This window comes from Nicotiana tabacum, chromosome 12 (assembly GCF_000715075.1).
Source record: "Nicotiana tabacum cultivar K326 chromosome 12, ASM71507v2, whole genome shotgun sequence".
Lineage (NCBI taxonomy): Eukaryota > Viridiplantae > Streptophyta > Magnoliopsida > Solanales > Solanaceae > Nicotiana > Nicotiana tabacum.
The window spans coordinates 12,134,559-12,155,844 of record NC_134091.1 but is presented as its reverse complement, the minus strand read 5'-3'; the positions used below and the strand labels follow the sequence as shown (position 1 = coordinate 12,155,844).

At 36.2% G+C, this 21,286-nt stretch overlaps 1 protein-coding gene and 2 non-coding genes across 3 annotated transcripts; all 3 read left to right on the top strand.

Annotated features, from left to right (window-relative positions):
* The first annotated feature begins 4,212 nt into the window (after window positions 1–4,212).
* On the top strand, window positions 4,213–4,291 carry LOC142167734 (small nucleolar RNA R16). Its single transcript, XR_012697820.1, has one exon. It is a non-coding gene; the product is annotated as a small nucleolar RNA R16 (small nucleolar RNA).
* Window positions 4,292–4,377: 86 nt separating this feature from the next.
* LOC142167735 (small nucleolar RNA R16) lies at window positions 4,378–4,464 on the top strand. Its single transcript, XR_012697821.1, has one exon. It is a non-coding gene; the product is annotated as a small nucleolar RNA R16 (small nucleolar RNA).
* A 13,550-nt stretch (window positions 4,465–18,014) lies between these two features.
* LOC107809156 (uncharacterized) lies at window positions 18,015–20,771 on the top strand. The gene is made up of 3 exons (XM_016633749.2): window positions 18,015–18,565; window positions 19,775–20,001; window positions 20,505–20,771. Exons 1-3 carry the CDS (start codon window positions 18,260–18,262, stop codon window positions 20,566–20,568), a joined length of 597 nt encoding a protein of 198 aa, XP_016489235.1. The 5' UTR covers window positions 18,015–18,259; the 3' UTR covers window positions 20,569–20,771.
* The last annotated feature ends 515 nt before the right edge of the window (window positions 20,772–21,286 follow it).

The following is a 21,286-nucleotide window of genomic DNA, read 5'->3' as shown; positions in this document are numbered from 1 at the left end:
CATAAATGCTACTAAGCGTATGCTCAATAGCAAGTTTGATATGAAAGACTTGGGAGTTGCTGATTTAATTCTGGGAATTAAGATCCATAAGACTCCTCGAGGTCTGGCATTGTCACAATCTCATTATATTAAGACAGCACTTGAAAAATTCAAGCACTTGGGCTTTAAAGTTGCAAAGACTCCAATTGACGTGAATCTTGCATTAGCAAAGAACAAAGGCCAAAGCATATCACAATTGGATTATGCTCGTGTATTGGGATGCTTAATGTATATCATGAATTGTACACAACCAGATATAGCTTGTGCTATAAGTAAACTGAGTCGATATACGAGCAATCCAGGCCAATCTCATTGGATGGCAATGAAACGAGTTTTGGGATATTTAGAACATACCCAGAACTTTGAATTGCACTATAGTAATTTTCCTGCGGTGATTGAGGGATACTGTGATGCAAATTGGATCACCGGTTCAACTGATTCTAAGTCCACAAGTGGATATGTATTCACTATTGGTGGAGGAGCGGTATCTTGGAAGTCGTCCAAACAAACCTGTATTGCCCGCTCTACAATGGAGGCTGAATTCATAGCCTTAGATAAAGCCGGTGAAGAAGCTGAATGGCTCCGGAATTTCTTGGAAGACATTCCATTTTGGCCCAAATCGTTGGCACCAATATGCATACATTGTGATAGTCAAGCGGCAATTGGAAGGGCTGGGAGCATTATGTATAACGGTAAATCTCGTCATATACGACGGAGACATAAAACCGTTAGGCAATTACTCTCTAGAGGAATTATCACGATTGACTATGTAAAGTCAAGTGATAATGTGTCGGATCCACTTACAAAAGGCCTAACTAGAGAGGTAGTTGAGAAATTATCAAGGGGAATGGGGCTATGGCCGAGAACAAGTCATTGTGGCGGTAACTCTACCTAGAAGACTGGAGATCCCAAGATCTAGGTTCAAGGAGATCAAACAAAGTCATTAATGACGGTTCAACATTGTCAAATAAAATTTTAGTCCGTTCTCGTGATGAGACAATGTTCAGTACCAAGGATAAAACATTAAGGCTTTTTAATGATTTCTAAATTTGATACGGGGTATATCAAATAGTGTATCTATAGGATGACACGTTTAGGAATCACCTATGTAAGTGTGAAGTGTGAGCCGCTTCAAGGAGAACTTTGTAAGGCCAGTTCTCTACGCACTTATGAAACCAGGCGGTGTTCATGGCTGAAACGAACACAACAATGAGAACCAAAGACGGTTAAGGGTTGATTGTGTGACTTATGGTTGTCTAGGTATACACCAAAGATCGACGGTTCAAAGATATCAAATCTACCGATTGACCGAGTATATCCAACATAAGTTTACTACGGAAAGTTCAAAGGGAAACCTACTTATCCAGATGCGATTAATCCTTGCTTGTAAATCACACAGTTTTTCCATGCATACTTCCGTGATATAGCCATTCCCCATTCATGTGGGGGATTGTTGAGGTTTTATTTTAAGATGAATATTCTTAATTATTTTAAGATGAAAAATGGAGGAAAAATAAAATTTTGAGTAAAATTTTAAGTTTCCCCCTCTTAACAATGAGACATTGTCCCATATTGGAAGAGGAAGACATTTTTGGTGGGTATATATATAATTGCTCTTCTTGTAGCTCTTAAAGAGTTAAGAAGAAAGCAAGCCTCGCGCCGTCGTCGTCGTCGCTCGCTCGGCTCGGCTCGGCTACGGCTACGGCTACGGCTTCGGCTTCGGCTTCGGCTTCGGCTTCGGCTTCGGCTTCGGATTCGGATTCGGATTTGGTCAAATGATCGATTGATTGATTAATTTTTTGGACCAAATTTATTTGTTAATAGTAAATATTAACGTAAGATTATCCGTATTTGTAACGGATATTTTCCAATCCGTGTATTGATCATTTGGCAGCCGGATAATGGTCTTCCCACCATGAAAGTGCTTGCTCCACAAACATGTAATGCTTGCTCCACCATGGAAGGTGGACGTTTGGTCTTCTTCAACATTTTGCTGCTATATATATGTGCAGCAGATGTTGAAGAAAGACACTCAACACACAACATACAATTCGCTCAACAAATTGGCTATACATTGCACTCCTTCCTCTCAGTATTTCCATACGATTTTCTGAGTTTATACTCCTTCGTTCTGCATTGTTTTTAACTTCAAACAAAGCAACTGTAAGTGTGATTTGCTACCGAACTTTATGTTCGCTGAAACACTGGGGTTTGAAGTACCGCTACACCAGTGTGTTATTCGTTCTATCCTGGGAGGAAATAATCCATTACCTTGGGTACTAGGAGGGGATTAAATTCCTTAAGGAAACACTGTGAATTCAGTGGGCTCGAATTTATTATTGTTTCATTACGTTAACTTATATTTTGCAGAATTAATATTTACAAATACAGCAATATTGCGGGGAATAACAGTTTTACCATCCAACCCTTGGTACGTTTTTAACACGACCATGCTCATCAGGGCAAAGCCACACACGATTGCAACAAATGTCCATTGTAACAATACAATAAATATCTTTTAGCACGACGCCAGTAACATAAGGATTTGTACGTTCTACAATGACTTTCGCTTTCATGATCTCAACTCCTTTCAACTCCGGCCATTCATATTGATACGCACTTCCAAAATTTTTTTTGCACTCATTACCAGTGCAAGTGCATGGATCACAAGGAGGGAATGGGATTTTGGATTGGATTATGACCACATAATGAGAAATAAATAGAAAGCCAAGAAGAAAAAGGGTTATGTTTTTCTCCATGTTTAAGTTGTTTGTGATGCTATGCAAATGGAGGAGAACAATGGTGATAGACTTTTAATGTAGACATGATATAGATTACATTAAGATTCAATGTAATCTAATCAAGATTGCTGTAATAACAGTACAAATATAAGACTTAATGTAATCTGATCAAGATTGATGTATTAAATAATATATTTAATTCATTTACCTGATAGTGTCTTATTTTTTTGCCATCAAACCAACTTTTCTTTAAGGTGCATTTTTCGAACAAAGAAGATGGCTATAGAATTAAATTCTCTCTTCAATAAACTACTCGTTTCATATATTCTACCCGTCTCATATGTGTGAAACCTGGTCTTTTTCGGTTCTTGCCTCTTCCTCGAATACATAAATAGGTAGGTCGGGTAAACTACCTAACTAAAAAAAATAATCTTCTTTTTATGAGTAACTATAAACAAAATAAGAATAATAACGTTGATAATTATTAATATATGAAAATAAACATAATTAACCAGGATAGGTGTATGAAACACACACTTTTTGGCGAATACAATTAATTTTGACCAATCGGCCAATTTTGTGGTTTGTCTATTCTTGTTGATGTTCCGCTTAGATAATGTATTTATGGAAATAATCACTCTTCAATAAGTATGCTTCTTTCTTGTTTTGTTACTAGCTTTGAAACTAAAAAGAGAACCAATAAGGGTTTGTGGTGGATCAGTAAATATTCATTCATCCTTAATCATAGGTTTCGGGTTCGAGTCCTTGGGTATGGAGTCGTCTTTCTTAGGGAGCGCTTTACTCCCAATGTGGGACTTTCCGACGCGAATCCGGATTTAGTCGGGTCTCAATGTGGGTACCGGACATCGGGTGAGGAAAAAAAAAACTAAAAAGAGAGTAAAAAATCATAAATAACATTATAGTACTATAATCCCACATATTTTCATAGTAAAAATAATCTTTTAAATAGAAAAAATCCTTAACATCACATCAATTGAGATTAAAAACTACAGGGGCAAAGAAGGATATTACTAAAAATTCGGTATTTTAGTAATTAAAAATTAAGTAGGAGTCACAATGTACTTTTGAAAAACCACAGGGGCAAAGAAGGATATTCGCCAGTTTTCTGGCCAAACGCCGCAACTCCAAAACCCTAAGCACAGTCCAAACTCTATTTAAGCAAGATTTTCTCCGTTATTTCTTAGAACATTAGCTTTTCTTTGTACATTGAGTTTACAAAAAATAGTTATATATATGTATAATCTGTTTATCTTTTTTTTTTTTTTTTAAATAGCATCAGATTTACCCTCTTCTTGTGCTGAAAGATGTGAACAAGGAGATATAGCTGATGCTTCAACTGAAATCGTTGCCTTTTCAGATATTAAAAAATTTCGATTTTTTCTTCTAAATTTGTTATTTTTAATGATTTTCCTATGGCATATGATGATATAACACAGTAAATACTGAATAATTTTGTTGATTATTTACTCCGCTTATTATCTGATGCCATATCTAAAATGTAATTTTTTTTAATTTTTAATTTTTCTCTATTTAGTTTTATTTTCTGCTTGATAAGTTTGCTTAAAGTTGCAGTGTAGGAGGCAAATGATGATAAACAAAAAACTTATACTACACACTGAAAATGAATGAAGACAAATAACTCAATTAATTTTCTGATGCCTCTTAATTATTATTTAGATTTGAAAATATTTACTAATACTCCTATTATTTATTAAATAAATCTATTTTGTTAGCTTATTGATGAGGAACAAGCAGACGGGCGGTCAGAACCTGATGCTGTGTTGAATGTCTGCACTACTTCCTTTCATGGAATTTCTCTGAAAGCTATAGATAATATTTTTATACAAATAAATTTAATTTGTGTTTTTGATTTCAGTTTTGGTTGGAATTTCTGGTGTTTGTGTTTTTTATATGCTGAATATGGTGTTTGTTGAAAGTTTTTGGTTTCAGCTGATTGCAGTGATGAACTTGCTCAAAATTATGTCTGGACTTATGATAATTGTCCGTGATTAGTTAATTGCAAATTCTGAGCAGATTTTTTATTTGTTTCAGTTCTTTTATTAATGGACATCTTATTTGGCTTGTTTAGTCCTGGCTATATTTGATGTTTGGATTAAAATGAATAATCTGTATGCAAATCTAAGTTTGGTTTATTTGTTAAACTCCTTATATTTGTTAAAATCGCTTAAATTTTTTATATTTGTTAAACACCTTATATATGTGATTCATGTTGTCTTGTTGAACTGTTGAGCTCAAAAGTGACTGAAAATGTGAGGAAAGTTTAATGCATTGTTCGGGTTATCAAGCTTCAAACCCTAGGGATCGATCAATGTCGAGCTAGATATTAATATCAAGCTTGTATTCGAATTGAACTATGATGAAGATTACCAGTCTTACGAGGCAAAGACTGACCAACACTACCTCCAAACCAATACAAAGTTCTGAATTAGAATCGAGCTTGAGTCAAGATCGAGAGCTGTTATAATCGCACTAGGAGAGAGAATTTTAACAGGAATTATGAAAAAACTGATTTATTATGGGTCTCTCATTATTTATTTTTAGTTGTATCTAAAGTAGGATTTTTCTACTATAAAGGGGTTGGTTATTATCTTTGTAAAGCATACTCTCAGATATTACATACACTGTAACTCAGATATTATATACTCTCATATTGAAGAATTATTCGAGTTTCATAGATTGATTCATCTTCTTAATCTTTAAATCATCTTCTTTTCAACTTTGCTTATTTTTTACTCTTTGTAGTCAATATTCGATATTTCTATTCACCTTTATAATTTAAGTCAAGTTATATCATATATTTTTAGAACTATGTATAAATTTAACTTTATTCGTTTTTCGGATAAACAATTTGGTGTCCACTGTGGAGGCTAAAGATAATAGTGATTATTTGATACGAATCTTCAAAAATACCGTTTAGCGCTTGTTTTTGGAAGTATTTTTGATTTTTGGATTAATAACGACAAGTTCTCAAATTAAATGGCCTTATCTATCGACAAAGAAGCTGGCTTTCAAGGTGAGAACAACAACTTGACCCCCAGGACCGAAAGGCCGCTTATCGACGCTGTTGGGGCTCGAGCCGAAGTACCATTAGACGTCAATTCACATATGACCATTGAGACAAACAAACGTTCTGAACCTGAAAATAGCTTTCATGGTGGTACTTGATCTGCAGCTCGAGAAACCCATAATGTTGAGGAAAATGAAATCAGCTTGCGTATGATTTTCGAAATGTTGCAAACTCAACAGGTAGCGATAGCTCAGCTATAGAGTTAAACCGAGGTACCGAGAAGGCCGGAGCCTGATCCACCCCGAGAAGTCACCCACAGAACGGAACCAGCTATAGTGGTCAAATGAGCAGGAGTCGGGGACTAATCCAGAAATTGCTAAGATGTTCGAAGAACTGACCAAACGAATTGAATTAGGAGAAAGTAGGATCGAGGCAAACGACAAAAAGGTTGAAACATATAACTCCAGGGTTGATTAGATCCCGGGGGTACCACCGATATTAAAGGGCTTAGCTTCCAAAAAAATTACACAAAAGCCTTTCCCCCCGAGCGCGGCTCCTAAACCGATCCCAAAGAAATTCCGCATACCCGAGATTCCTAAATATAATAGAACGACTGATCCCAACGAGCATGTCACCTCTTACACATGCGCCATCAAAGGGATCGATCTAGAGGAAGATGAGATCGAATCTGTATTATTGAAAAAATTCGGTGAAACCCTGACAAATGGAGCAATGATATGGTACCATAATTTACCGTCTAACTCTATCGATTCTTCTGCTTTGCTTGCAGATTCTTTCGTAAAAGCACGTGCTGGGGCCATAAAGATCGAGACCAGGAAGTCGGACTTATTCAAGGTAAGACAAAAGAATAACTAGATGCTAAGAGAATTCGTATCCCGTTTTCAAATGGAACGAATGGATCTACCACCAATCACAGACGATTGTGTTGTTCAAGCTTTCACTCAAGGTCTAAACGAACAAAGCTCGATGGATTCACGGCGGCTGAAGCATAACCTGATCGAATACCCAGCTATTACTTGGGCCGATGTGCATAATCGATATCAATCTAAAATAAGAGTCGAAGACGACCAGTTGGGTTTTGGGTCCGTTATTAGAAGGGCTGTCAACCGAGAACAGAGGTCGATCAAAGACCGATATCGACCGTATAATGAAAAATCCTACAAGCTCGGTGTGATAAACAGCTAAAATGATACTACTGCTAAGGTACGACCCCCCTGTTCAATTATATATTTCGAAACAAACCCTTGCAGGCGTTCGACCACGGATTAATGAATTCGATCACGGAAGATGTGAGGCGAGATTTTAAGGTAAGTAAGGTAAAGGTGAATAACTTACGAGATACTCAAATACTGAAGGTTGTGAATAGTCCATACTTCAGATAGAAGGCCAGAAGCGCTGAGACTCAGTATCCAGGAATGATAACGGTATCGTCTGTGGCATATTTTCCGGCCTATGGTTTTTAGGTATCGAGAGGTCTAGTTAAAAGAGTAAAGAAGAGTTAGAGACGATGTGATGTCTCGCTTTATGTTCCAGAATAACACGAGAAAATCTATGGTGCAAGCAAGTTGAAGGAAGGTTGTGAGTAGTATAAATAGATATGTGTAGGTCGCAAGCTAAAGTATGGTAAAACAACAAGGTTTTAGGAAGGCAGTAGTAAGGATAAGAAAGGGCGAGTGAGAAGGTGACGAGAATAGATAAGTCTTCAGGATTAAGCCCATGAAAACAAGGGAGCTAATAGTCTCTCTAAGTTATAGAAAACTGAGTATAGCCTAAGTGAACTCAAAAGAGTCTAAGACTAGTAGCATTTAGAAGAGATGGAATGCTGCCCTGGTAGTAGAATGAGGGTGTAATTGTGATAAATGAAGGATGGCGTTTGGGCCTTTGATTAAGTAATGATTTCATGAATTGTACAGGATTAAAATACTCACGTGAGGAAAATCACATTGGGATGCTATGAAATATGGTTATGAAAGTATAGTATCGCCCCCAGGTGGATCAGGAAGATCACTTCAAATGTTCCACGATGCAGCGTAAGCCCTAGTGGCAATATATTACGTAAGAAGTTTCAAGTTATCAATGGAAGATTGTAGATCAACATTGAGGTAAATCAACAATGAATTGGTAAAAGCTGCAAAGTACGAGATGCGATTAGGCCATCAGTCTTAAGATGAACAGTAATGAAGAAGCATTAAAAAACTTAAGCTTTATGCATATAGGATAAGCAACGAGAGTAACCTGGAGTTTGGTAGCAGACTTCAGTAACGATAAATCGAAGTAAGAATTATGGTATAGTATGGTCTACTTAGATGAAGTAAAGCTGATGACGCCCAGAGGGACAGCTTGACATAATTTTATATATGAACACAAAGTGAAGCCTAGAGATTGGCGAGGCCTACCTAGAAGAGTCTCATAGGCATACATACAAAGTTAGAGTCGTACAGGCTGCATGATAGAAGGTAGCAACAGTTACGAGATTAGAAGGATTCTGACTACAAGTCATGGTGTGAGAAAGAGGCTTAAAGGGGGGAATGCCCTGGCCTTTGGATTTATTCAAAGAATAGTTGCCTAAATGGCAAGGAGAATATTAAAGTATTCAGAAGACATAAGTTATGAAAATGATAAGTGCATCAGTCAGCATTCGAGGACGAATATTCCAAAGGGGGAATGATGTTACATCCCGCATTTTCGTACATTAAAGTTTTGTCGTAAGTTAATCGACGTAAGCTCGGGAATGAAATTATTTTGAGATTATAAGTATTACGCTATTTCAAACCAGTGATAAGTAAATTCGTGAAGGAGAGAGGGTAAGCGTATCGAAGAAAATGAGTTTCGTCGAAGTTTGGCAATTTGGGGATAAAATACAGTCAGAGCTATAATACCCAGTATTTATGGACTAGTGCCATACAAGAAACTACATGATCATGATAGTATGGTGTATAAGGTATGTTAAAAGTAAGTAGTATTTTAAGTAAGTTGAGATAATTCTTAACTATATGGATAATTAGTTAATTATTGGATAATGAGGATTACCTAGTTAATTAAGAAATTATTGGGTGATTAATTAGAGAAATTGGATAAGATTAAATCCTTCCCCAATGTGGCAGCCCATCACTATAATTAGTGACTCATGAATTATGTTGTAAAATGGCAAAGTTAGGTGAATTTTGGGTGGCTTAGTCATTATGCAAATGGGCCCCACAAATCTTAATTGTAAATGACTTTCGTATATCTTTAAATGAGACATTTACGGATGGAAAATCTCAAACAAGATTCATATGACTCTTTTACAAAGTAAGATAGATTAACATGAGTTTGCTTCAGCAAGTTCATATAAGAACATGTATATACATGTAACGTGAGTTCTTCAAAAAAAGAAATTTATACGAGACTACGTAATGTTATGGCAACGAAATTTTGTGATTTTAAGGGAGTACGGTGCAATCCTTCTCAAGAATATCATACGAATTTGTTTCTACTCCAGGTATGTCAAGGCTAAGCCCTTCCTTCATTTTGGCATGATCTCGTAATTACATGTGTTTGATAACGAGGCATAAAGAAAAGTTCATACTCCCGAATTTATATACATTATTCTAGTCTCATAAATTACAGTATTCTCCTTATCGGGACTTCATATTTAATTAAGTATTATCTTCTTCCAGTCAAGAGAGCAGAGAGCCTATATATACAGTATTACAGTATTTTCATTACCATCGAGCTATAATCGATGGGCAGGCCCCTATTGGGCAATCTCTGATCAGATGGTAAGTTATATACCGAGCCTACTGTGGTCGAGCGCCTATGAGCGAGCCCAGTTGACCGAGATACAGAGCCTAGTATGGCCGAGCGCCTATGAGCGAGCCTACTACGGCAGAGCAGTTGTATATATACCAAGCCTTATAGGGCCGGACAATTATTTTACTTACTATATTGAGAGAGTTCAGTCAGTATCAGCAGGTAAGCATATCTTTAGATTATCTTTGACTCCCAGTTACTTTCAGTTATTATATTATCAATTCAGTTTCAGCTTTCAGTTATTCCGTTGCCTTACATACACGGTACATTATTTTGTACTAACGTCCTTTTCTCTGGGGACGCTCCATTTCATGCATGCAGGTTTAGACAGACATGCAGATAGACCTCCTCAGTAGGTGTTGCCCGAGTTCAGCTTTATCGGTAAGCTCCACGTCCTTCAGTGTTGTCGGGTCTAGGAGTTTTATGTACATCTTGTGTGTATATGTATATAGTTTATTAGCAGGTCGGGGCCCTGTTCCGATCACGGTACATCCATCAGTAGAGGCTTGTAGACATATCCTGTCAGTTAGTGTAGTATGTTGGACTTGTAGGCCTTGTATTTATATTTTGTTGGTTTGTCAGCTGTAGTAGTTATGACGGCCTTCCTGGCCCAACTTTATATTGATGTTTAGTCAGCTTTGGTATCCATTCAGTTTTATATTTTGCTTCGCAAATTGTCTTGCAATGTGGCCCATGGCCAAAGTATGACATTATATGTTCAGATTCCCTTAGTCGCAAGTTGGTACGCAAGGATAGGTAAGGCACCGGGTGCCGGTCTCACCCCCAGGTTCGGGGTGTGACATAAGCCTACGGGCTACTATTATTTTGAGTTTGAGAAATCACTCACTCAACCATTAAGCCTACGGGCTACGTTACTTCGAGTTCGAGCATCACTCACTCGACTACTAAGCCTACGGGCTACTCTTACTTCGAGTTCGAGCAAACACTCGCTCGACTACTAAGCCTACGGGCTACTCTTATATCGAGTTCGAGCAGTCACTCACTCGACTACTAAGCCTACAGGTTACTCTTACTTCGAGTTCGAGCAAACACTCACTCGACTACTAAGCCTACGGACTACTCTTATTTTGAGTTTGAGAAATCACTCACTCAACCATTAAGCCTACGAGCTACATTACTTAGAGTTCGAGCAAACACTCATTCGACTACTAAGCCTACAGGCTACTCTCGTTTTGAGTTCGAGCAAATACTCACTCGACTATTAAGCCTACGGGCTACATTACTTCGAGTTCGAATCATTCACTCCATTAATAAAGCCTACGGGCTACCTTATTTCGAGTTCGAGCAAGCACTCACTCAATTGTAAAGTCTACAAGGTCCAAATACGATCAAATAGCCTAAAGCCTTATGAAAAATCTTTAATAAGGCATGAATGAAACAAAATCTTCACGAGGCAGAGAATAAAACAGAGGAAAGTCAGGAAAATAAAAGATTTTTATATATATATACAAGAATGTTTACAATGTCCGAACATGACCCTACACAAAAAAATAAAATGAAAACTAAGGGCTAAGTTTCTTGGTTATCTACGGGGGCAGTCTCTTCTCCATCGGGCTCCTCCCCGCTCTCGGACCCACTCTTGCTCCCGTCATCGCCATCATCATCATCACCATCGTCATCATCGGAAGCCAAGGCTTCAACATCGGCTTCGAGCTCTTTAGCCCTTTTTATCTCTTCAGTGAGATCGAAACCTCGAGCATGAATCTCCTCGAGGGTCTCCCTCCGAGATCGACACTTAGCAAGTTCAGCAACCCAATGTGCTCGAATATTGGCAGTCTCGGCTGCTTCTCTTGCTTGTACCTAAGCAGCTTCAGCATCGGCCCGATAGACGGCCACGAATGCATCCACATCGGCCTTTTCCTTTTCGGCATCAGATTGGGCCTTGGCAAGTTCGGAGGCCAACCTAGCCTCGAGCTCCTTTATTCTTCTTTCCTGAACCAAGATTTTCTCCTTCATACTTTGAAGTTGGTTTTCAGCCGATGATAATTGGGCTCGAGTAGCCTCTTTCTCTGCAGCAAAGCGGTCCATACTTTCTTTCCACTTCAAGGACTCCACCTTTATCACATCGATCTCCTCACGGAGTTTTCCGATCATCTCAAGTTTCTGCTGCAGCTGTGAGACCGAAAAATTAGACATCGTTCAGGTATCGAGCCCATAGGCTTTTAATAGTATCATTACCTTCTCGGACATATCGGTCTGATCTTGGTGAGCCTTGGCCAACTCAGCTCGGAGGTCTTTGATTTCCTCTCCCATTTGCCCTAAGAGGAGTTTAAGGGCATTCCTCTCTTCCGTGACCCGTTGAAGGTCGGCCTCATATCGACGCAGATCGGTTCGAGACCGAGAACATGCTTCTTGATGAACTGCTGCGGCCTACAAAGAAAAAAGAAACGAAGTTAGAAAAGAAAAACAAGCATAAAGACAATACCAACGAACTAAGTTAAGGCTTACCCGATTCAAAGCCTGCTGCACTCTGAGGAAAAGATCTGATGCATCACTAGTGGCGGCAACGTCCTTGACACCGGTAAAAAAATCACAAAAAGGGTCCTCTCCCTCATGAGATCCATCTACCTCGAGGGCCCCCAAAGCTTGGGCTTCCCGAATCACCTCTTCGGAAAAAACAGGGAAAGTGGGCGAGTCTTTGATTACTACTGCCCCAAGTGAGTTTCTTGAGGCGTTCTCTTCAGTTCGAAGAGATTCAGGGACGGCCCCTTCAGACATATCCACCATCTGTTGACTTCGATAGGAGATATCCTCGATCTCCAACGATTCGGGGACTTTGCCCGAATCTTTCTCCGATATACCCTCAGTTCGAGGTAGAGCCTTGTAAACCACCATCGATCCAGCTGCCTGTGGGGCATCAACGGTTTTCTTCACTCGGGCTACCAGTACGGACCCATCGTATTTTTCTTCTTCCTCGTCTTCATCCCTTAGACGACGAACTAATTCTAAGGTTAAAGGGATGGTATTCTTCCTCAACTTACGAGCCTTTGGTTTTAGATTTTCGGAAGTAGAGGCCCTTTTTCTCTTATTGTCCTTCGTCGGTTTAGAAACCGGGGCCGAAGTTTCCTCCTCGCCAGACAGGGGTCTTCACCATTTTTGGATTTAAAGAAGGAAATAACTAAGATATGGTGTTTTGAAGAAGGATTTTGTAGAGAAGAATCACAGATTTGCGAATAAATTTAGAAGGTGTGAGAAAGAAGTTAGAAAATTTAGAGTTTGGATATGTAAAAGTGATTAAAAGTGAAAAAGTGTTATTTATAGGTAGAGCAATGGCGGTTCAATTTCGATAAATGGCCGACCATCGTCTGACACGCATTAAATGCCTAGGTAAACTGAACCAACGGGACAACTATCACGCACGTCATGATCGGACTCGATGCAAACGTCAGTATATATCTAATCGTACCGTTGAAAAATCATGTCGTTTCTCGCTACATACTTCCCAAGAAACGAGGGGACTATCTGTATACGTAAAATCGGTTAGTCCTTCATACGAACTGGTCAAAATGGTAATGTATTGGATCGAAGATCAGGTTGAGGTCCGAAGTCAGGTTATCAAGCTTCGAGCCCTAGGGACCGATCAATGTCGAGCTCGATATCATTATCGAGCTCGAATCCGAATCGAACTATGATGAAGATTACCGAGCTTACGAGGAAGAGACTGACCAACACTGTTTCCAAATCAATACAAGGCTCCGAATCAGAATCGAGCTCGAGTCAAGATCGAGAGCTCGAGTCGATATCGAACTCGAGACAATATCGAGCTCATAGACAAAAGTCGTTGCAACCGCACTAGGAGAGAGAATCTTGGCAGAAATTATGGAAAAACTGATTTATCATGGGTCTCCACTATGTATTTTTAATTGTATCTAAAGTAGGATCTCTTCACTATAAAGGGGTTGGTTATTATCTCTGTAAAGCATTAAGTTTTTGCATACACTATAACTCAGATATTATATACTCTCATATTAAAGAATTATCCTTTTTCAGCTTCATAGATTGACTCATATTGCTCAATCCTTAAATCATCCTCTTTTCAACTTTGCTTATTTTTTACTCTTTTCAGTCAATATTCGATATTGTGTCAAGTTATATCACATATCCTTAGAACTACGTATAAATTGAACTCTATCCGTTTTTCGAGTAAACATGAATCTTTAACTAAATTGCTTTAACTCAAGTGAAGGAGGATTTCACCTTAAATCTCTTGTATGTAGATAATTGATTTAAAGAATTAATGGATTAAGTATTTTAGTTTTAGACCAATATATGACTATTGGATGGATAAAAAGTACACATTAACTACAGGTATTTATAAACCGCTAATTTTGGTACATATTTAGTTTCGAAAAAAAGACCATCATTGGTGAAAATATAATTTTTCTTCAAGTTCTCAAGCTTAGTTCTGTTTTTATCTTTTGTATAACTAGTTCATAACTCTGAACATGGAGGAATTTAGTAGGTTGACAAACAACTTTAAATAGTTATTTTTGGTTGTGATGTATTCACCTAAGGTTGATATGTAATTGAGAAAACATAAAAGTTTGGATACTTTATTGGGAAAATATCACTGTATAACCATTTTCAAAATAATAGCTGAATTTTTTTTTTTTTATATGTTTACATTATGTATATTATATATAAATTTTATATATTTTTTTTGCTACCGAATGTAAATAGTTTCTTGCACTGACTAAAAATGATAATACTCTTAATTTATTTAAATAGTTTGATACAAACAAGAGTTGTAGTAGGATGAATATATGTTCTTTAACTTTAACTAGAGTTTCGAGTTCGAGCCGTGGTTAGATATGGATAAAATAAAAAACTAGCTTGACATTGAAACACTATTGGTTGTTTGATTGATTGATTATGAAAACTTTCTTATTGTAACTTACCATCTACTCGTTTTGGATTTCTGTCTAATTTGTTTATTGGCATGAGTTGAACAGCAACAGTTCGTCGAAACCAACACACTTCAAAAATTGTCTTAAAAGGAAGTACAAACCATCTTAATCGAGAAATTATTAGAAAAAGGTGCGATTATAAACCACCTTTTCTATTTTAAAAAAGGATTACATCTTTTAAAAAGTCAAGTTTGTCATTAAAAAAAGTGAGGCTCCTCCTATTAAAATATATTAAAATACTCGTTCACAAAACACCACCCAGGTCCCCGAACAGAATTAACATAAAGTTATGTATGTTTTACGCGCAAATTTTATATGCTTTAGGCTGAAATATCCCAGGAAAAACTCTATCTTTTGGCTTCTTTTTATAGAAAGAAACCATTAGTATCTTAAAATGGGAAAATGGCCAAATATACCTAGCTACTTTTGAATATTGTCTATATTTAACCTCTGTTATACCATCCGGCCAAATTTACTTCTACCATTATACTATTCGGTCAAATTTACTAATATCATCAGCAAACTTTTAAAAATACTCATTGATCTGTTAACTAATCTAAAATCTCCCAATTTTTTTTTATTCAAATATCTTGTTGTTCTTCTTGCTCCACTATTTTTTGAAATTAAAATTGATGTGAATGCTAAAGGTACTTAGACTATATAAATTATTTATGAATATTTTTAGTTACTAATGCACCAACTTCTCTTCTTGTGATAATGGGTTTGGAATTTGTTTAAGATTTTATTTATTTTTTAACCATATACACACCGTAGAGTTCAATGGGTCTATTTATTGTATATTATATGCGGCTGATCATGGTATATGTACATGTATATTCAAATATATTTGTTATTGTCTGGTTAGTATAGAATTCAGTCGACTAACTTAAGAGTGCAAAATGCGTAGGTATTTTATTAAAACAAAGTTGAATTCGACAATGTAAAGTCTCCAAGTAACTTCAACTTCTATTACTAATACTTGCAAAGTTACCATACCTTTGGTTTAACGAATTCATTAAAGTTGAGATGTTATAAATACTTTTGAAATTTAGATAAGCTACTTAATTTAGATTCTTCAATTTACTATACTTTGTTTATTAACTGTTGTATTATTTTAATACTTCTTTCTCTTATTTATTTTTCAATTAAAAAAGTAGGTAAATGCCAAATATTTCGAAAATAGTTGATCAAGAAGAAGAATAAGTGACTTTTTAAAAATGATTTAGAAGATTCTAGGTCACCTGACAGACTGAGGGATAATTTTTAAAAATTTGATGATGGTAAGGGTAAACTTGATCGGATAATATAACGGCAAGAGTAAGTTTGACCGGATAGTATAATAGAAATAAATAATATCCGAAAGTAGTGGGTTATATTTTGACCTTCTCCCATTTTAAAATAGTTGAAGACTTTGACAAACGAAATGTGAAAAGGCCAATTTCGTTGCAACTTCGTCAAAACAGAAAGCTGTCAACACTTGGCATGTTTGGTATTTGTAGCATTTTCCAAAATGGATTTGCTTTCATCACTATACAAGTGCTAGCGAACTTCTGGCTATTTACAAAGGATAAGTATATCCGTGTTGAGAGCGTCGTATGAATATTGTACTATTTTGTATAAAAATACTTTAAGAATATACTTAAAATTAACAACAACAAAAAAGTGCAATATCCATATCATATATTCACACGCATTCGAATAGCGACTGCCGAGTTCACCTAAGGGTATGAATCAAAATAATTGAGTTCAAGATGAATTTATAACCTTAGAGCCCGTTTAGACATAAGAAAAATTTCTTTTTTTTTCGAAATTTTTTTACTTTTTTCGAAATCAGTGTTTGATCATAAATTTTTAAATTTTTACTTGAAGATGGATTTTGAAATTTTTCGAAAATTTAAAAAATTCCAAAAAACTGTTTTTCAAAACTCACTCATATCACTCACAAAACTTCAAAAACAACCCAAAATTATATTCATATCCAAACACAACTCTAGTTTTCAAATACCATTTTTACTTGAAAAAAAAATTCACTTTTTTCCGGAATTTTACAATTCTTATGTCCAAACGCCCACTTAATGTTACATCCAAGCTCCAGCCCTGAAATCTAATACTAATTCTTTTTTAAGTTTTGATGAACAAAGTTATACAATACTTATACTGATGAGAGTTAATATGTTTCTATAAAATTAGACAAAGTGTATACAAACTGACTTGATTATTACGATTATAAAAAAAATGGTAATATGTTTCCTATGCAGAGATTATATGTTTATAGAGCTCAAACTCGAGATGTGAGAGGTTAAAGAATTTTAATGGTTTCGCCATACTCTTTGTTAGGTAGATTACTAGTTAAAGATACGAAGAGATAAAAGGTTGAAGATTTAACCTAAATATCAACCCACTCAATTACGTAAACTAAAAATAGACGATGAATATATAATATGTGAATAACCATGTATAATTTATGTATACCGATAAAAAAAAAAATAGTGAAATATGCTGGTTATTTATGTAAAGGTTAGGTGACCCAAGTCTTGAGTGTCCATACAAATTTGAAAGCCATTGACGGCATGCCAATTTAGTCCAATATATTTAACAAACCCCACATGCCCTGTCTAATATTTTCTACATTCCTCATATTTATATTATTTTGGTTTTCCATTTGATGACGATATATATACACAATGACGGATCCAAGATTTCAAGATCATGGGTGTTCACCGATAAAAATATAAGAAGAAGAGGAAAAGTGAATTTAGTGATGGGTGCTCGCTCAATACTTAATTAAATGTTTTGATAATTACTTATGTAAATCTATTAAGTTTGGCCAAAGACAATGGGTGCTTAAGCACCCATAAGAGTCCTTGTGGATTCGCCATGTATATACCTCTGAGACTTTAATTAAATTTGAATTTGTGTCGAGATATCTCACATTAAGATAAAATATTACCTAACAAAATCCTCAGAACTCAAACTCAAAATTTCTGGTTAAGTAAAAACATATACTTTGTTACTTCACCATAGAGGTGGCAAACAATCGGGTCGGGTCAGATATAGTTCGGGTCGAAAACGGGTAATACAAAACGGATAAATTATCCGAACCGACCCATATTTAATACGGATAAAAAATATATTAACCGGCAGATAATATAGACATGACTTCTTGAATATAATCACTTTTGAGAGAATTCATAGTCTTCAAAACTTGAGTAACCCCCAATTTGAGGCTTTACAAATACAAAAGTTAAACTCATTAGTTATTCATTTTCTACGTGGATAATATTATTCTTATCCATATTTAATCTGCTTTTAAATATAGTTAACTATTTTCATTTAACTATTTTTTCATCCCTGCTTCACCACAAACCTATGTTAGTTCTCCACATTCCTCGCAGCTAATTAGTACTACTACTAATAACTACTGAAATATACAATGATAACACTACATTTTTAATGGCACTGTCCCACTCTCTATTCTTGTCGGTGGTTTACCTTTTGAATCTCAATCCCCTCATCTCATGTTTATGTTCACTTCCACACACTGTTCCTTAAACTAAAAATCCTAACATCACACTACTATTTAATACACCCATCTTCTTGATTCTCCAAAACTCTGCTCTCTCCTCTACATATTCAAGATTCTTATTAACAAAGATCTTATTTTTTCTCAATTGGGTTGGCAAAAAATCATGAGAATATACCAAGAAATGAAAGATGAAGAAGCTCGAACAAGAAGTATAACTACAAATACAGTAACACCAGCTGCAGTTTCCGTTGTAGTAGCACCAGCAGCAGCAAGTGGTAAAAAAGAAGGATGTAATGGATTATTGGGTAAAGGTAAATATAAGTTGTGGGTATTGGCTGCAATTTTATTGCTAGCTTTTTGGTCTATGTTCACTGGTTCACTCACTCTCAGTCTCAATTGGTCTGCTGCTAATCTCAGCCGTCTATCTGATGCTTCTGATTTCTCGATCCATGATGATCTTGATATTCTGGTACTTTTTCTACTTTCCTTTTTCCTTTTTCTTTGATTTGTCAGTTACTTTAAGGTAAAAATCTCAAGTAAATAAGAAAAAAGATTTGATCTTTTCTAGATGCAGTGGTAGTGTAGTTAACAGATTCAAGTAGTTTGGTATTGAAATATAGTTGATTGGTTGCAGTAGGGCTATATTTCTAGTCAATTCACCTTAAAAGTCCTGCTCGAGCCGAGGGTCTCTCGGAAATAGCCTGTACAAGTTAGGCGTAAGGTTTGCGTACACACCATCTTCCAATACCCCACATGCCGAGCGTTTCTCGGAAATAGCCTCTCTAACTGCATAAGGTAGGGTAAGGGCTGCTTACACACCATCTTTCCCAGACCCCACGTGCCGAGAGTTTCTCGGTAATAGCCTCTCTACCTATACTGGTTTTGTTGTTGACTAGTTGTTTTTGTTGTCACCTTAAAAGTCCTGTACTTTTTAGCTTTTCCTCTTTTCTAATCTTCCTAAAAGTCCTGTACTTTTCACCATCTTCTTTTTCTACTTTAGATGAAGATTAAGTGGTTAGATTAGGAGTACATATCAGGTAAATTTACCTAAAAAAAAATTTTTTGGCTGCCCTTTTCCTAATCTTCTTTTTCTACTTTAGATGTTAAATTTGAACTGATTTTTCCTTGACCTTGAGGGGTCACTTACAAACAAACAACAACAACCCAGTATAATTCCACTAGTGGAGTTTGGGGAGGGTAGTGTGTACGCAAACTTTACCCCTACCCTGGGGTAGAGAGGCTGTTTCCAAATGACCCTCGGCATCCTTCCCTCCAAGAACTACCCACCTTGCTCTTGGGGTGACTCGAACTCACAACCTCTTGGTTGGAAGTGGAGGGTGCTTACCATCAGAGCAACCCACCTTGTCAAAGAGGAGTCACTTACTATAAGGCAAATCATAAATAACTAAGAAAAAATGAATTGATTTTTGCTAGATGTATTAGTAGTAAAGTCAGCTGATTCAACTAGTTTGGTATTGAAATGTGGTTGATTGGTAATAATAGGAGTACATTTCAGGTCAAATCACCTTAAAAAGTCCTTTTCTTTACTACTTTTCCTCTTTCTATTCTTATTTCTTTATATACTTTAGATGATGGGATTTCTTGTTTGAGATCTTTATCTCTTGAAATTTACACCATTTTATGTGTTAAGATGTTGAAGTTATCTGCTGATCTGTAGGAATTGGAGGAAAAGGAGAGAATGGTGAAACATATGTGGGATGTGTACACACAAAGTAGCAGAATCAGGTTGCCTAAATTCTGGCAAGAAGCTTTCCAAGCAGCATACCTAGATTTGACAAGTGATTCACCAGCTATCCGAGACACTGCTGTGGCGGAGATTGCCAAGATGTCCCTGCGTTCCATTTCCACTTATGAATCACTTTCCAACCAGCAATCCGAACCAAAGTAAATTTTTCTAATCAAACTTGTTTTGTTGTATATATATATATACATATCAATCAACTACGTCTCAGTTCCAAACTAGTCGAAATCAGGCTATATGAATTCTTGATATCTGTTCCGCTTTAATAGCAAATTAGGGGGTTCTTTTATTTGAGTTCTTCTGTCTACTGTTTTTTATCTTTAGAAAATGGGATTAGCTTAGAAAGCAACTTATCTTGAGGGGGAACCTAAGAATGTCAAAGAATAGTTCAAACTTTTCCTAAAACTCCAAAGGTTGAAACTGAATCTTCAGTAGCATTTACTTACACCAAACTAGTCTTTACTGCTTTTTATCATATGAGATGATGATTTTTTATGGGGTTCACTGAGAAAACAACTATCTTGAGGAGCAACTTAAAAAATGTAAAAGGGTAGTTGAAAGTTTTCCTAAAAGTCCAACTATTTGAAACTGAATCTAGACTAGAATTTACTTATAACAAACAATTGTTTGATCTGGTTGTGAACAGAGAAGTAAAGAAGGAAAGAGGATCAAAAAGCGAGCCGAAGACGATTGCAAAGCAACAGCAATAATGGAAGTGCAGTGTCTATTGAGATGAAGATAGATGCAGAGTTGATGTTGAACTCATTCTTCTTGGTAGTCATAGTATTTACTTGTATTTATACCTACCAAGGCTTTTATTTTATATCAAAAGATCAAAATCCAGTGAAGGCAAAGGTCTTCCTTTTGATTTTTCCCAGTTAATAATACCATTTCAAAGCCAGTTGGTGGATTATGATGTTACAGTGTTACTTCCTATTCAAAGATTAGAGCAAGTTAAATACCCAATAATAATGCTTTTAAAGACTATAGTCTTTGAAGGAACAGTTCATTTTCTAAAATCGATTTTATTTCTGTGACAAAAAATGGCCAAAGCTCGCTTCAAAGGATGTTATGTGAATCCTCAATGACTTTGTGCATCATATTCAAATTATAATGGTCCAACCGGTCATGTCAAATAATAAAAAAAAATTAGCATTAAATTTTTGGTTTGCTATATCATGTGTTTCAATCTTATTGGAGTAAGTAATATTTATGCAGTACAATTCAGAACCAAGGAATCGCGGGGTCATATGTTCAATATTATAGTTTTCCAAGTAATGATGGTATAATATCGAGATGCTTTCTAATCTTCATCATTCGTCGTCTCAATAGGATTTCCGTTAAGTTGAATATCTATAGAATTCAATTAATTTTTTTGATAGAAAATCCAGGAAACAAACAGGAGTATAATTTTCTGTTAGGGAAGAA

Coding starts and splice junctions, on each gene's coding strand:
- LOC107809156 (XM_016633749.2), top strand. CDS start 18,260: ATGAGAATATACCAAGAAATGAAAGATGAAGAAGCTCGAACAAGAAGT. Junction 18,566..19,774: donor ATGATGATCTTGATATTCTG/GTACTTTTTCTA, acceptor GCTGATCTGTAG/GAATTGGAGGAAAAGGAGAG. Junction 20,002..20,504: donor AACCAGCAATCCGAACCAAA/GTAAATTTTTCT, acceptor GGTTGTGAACAG/AGAAGTAAAGAAGGAAAGAG.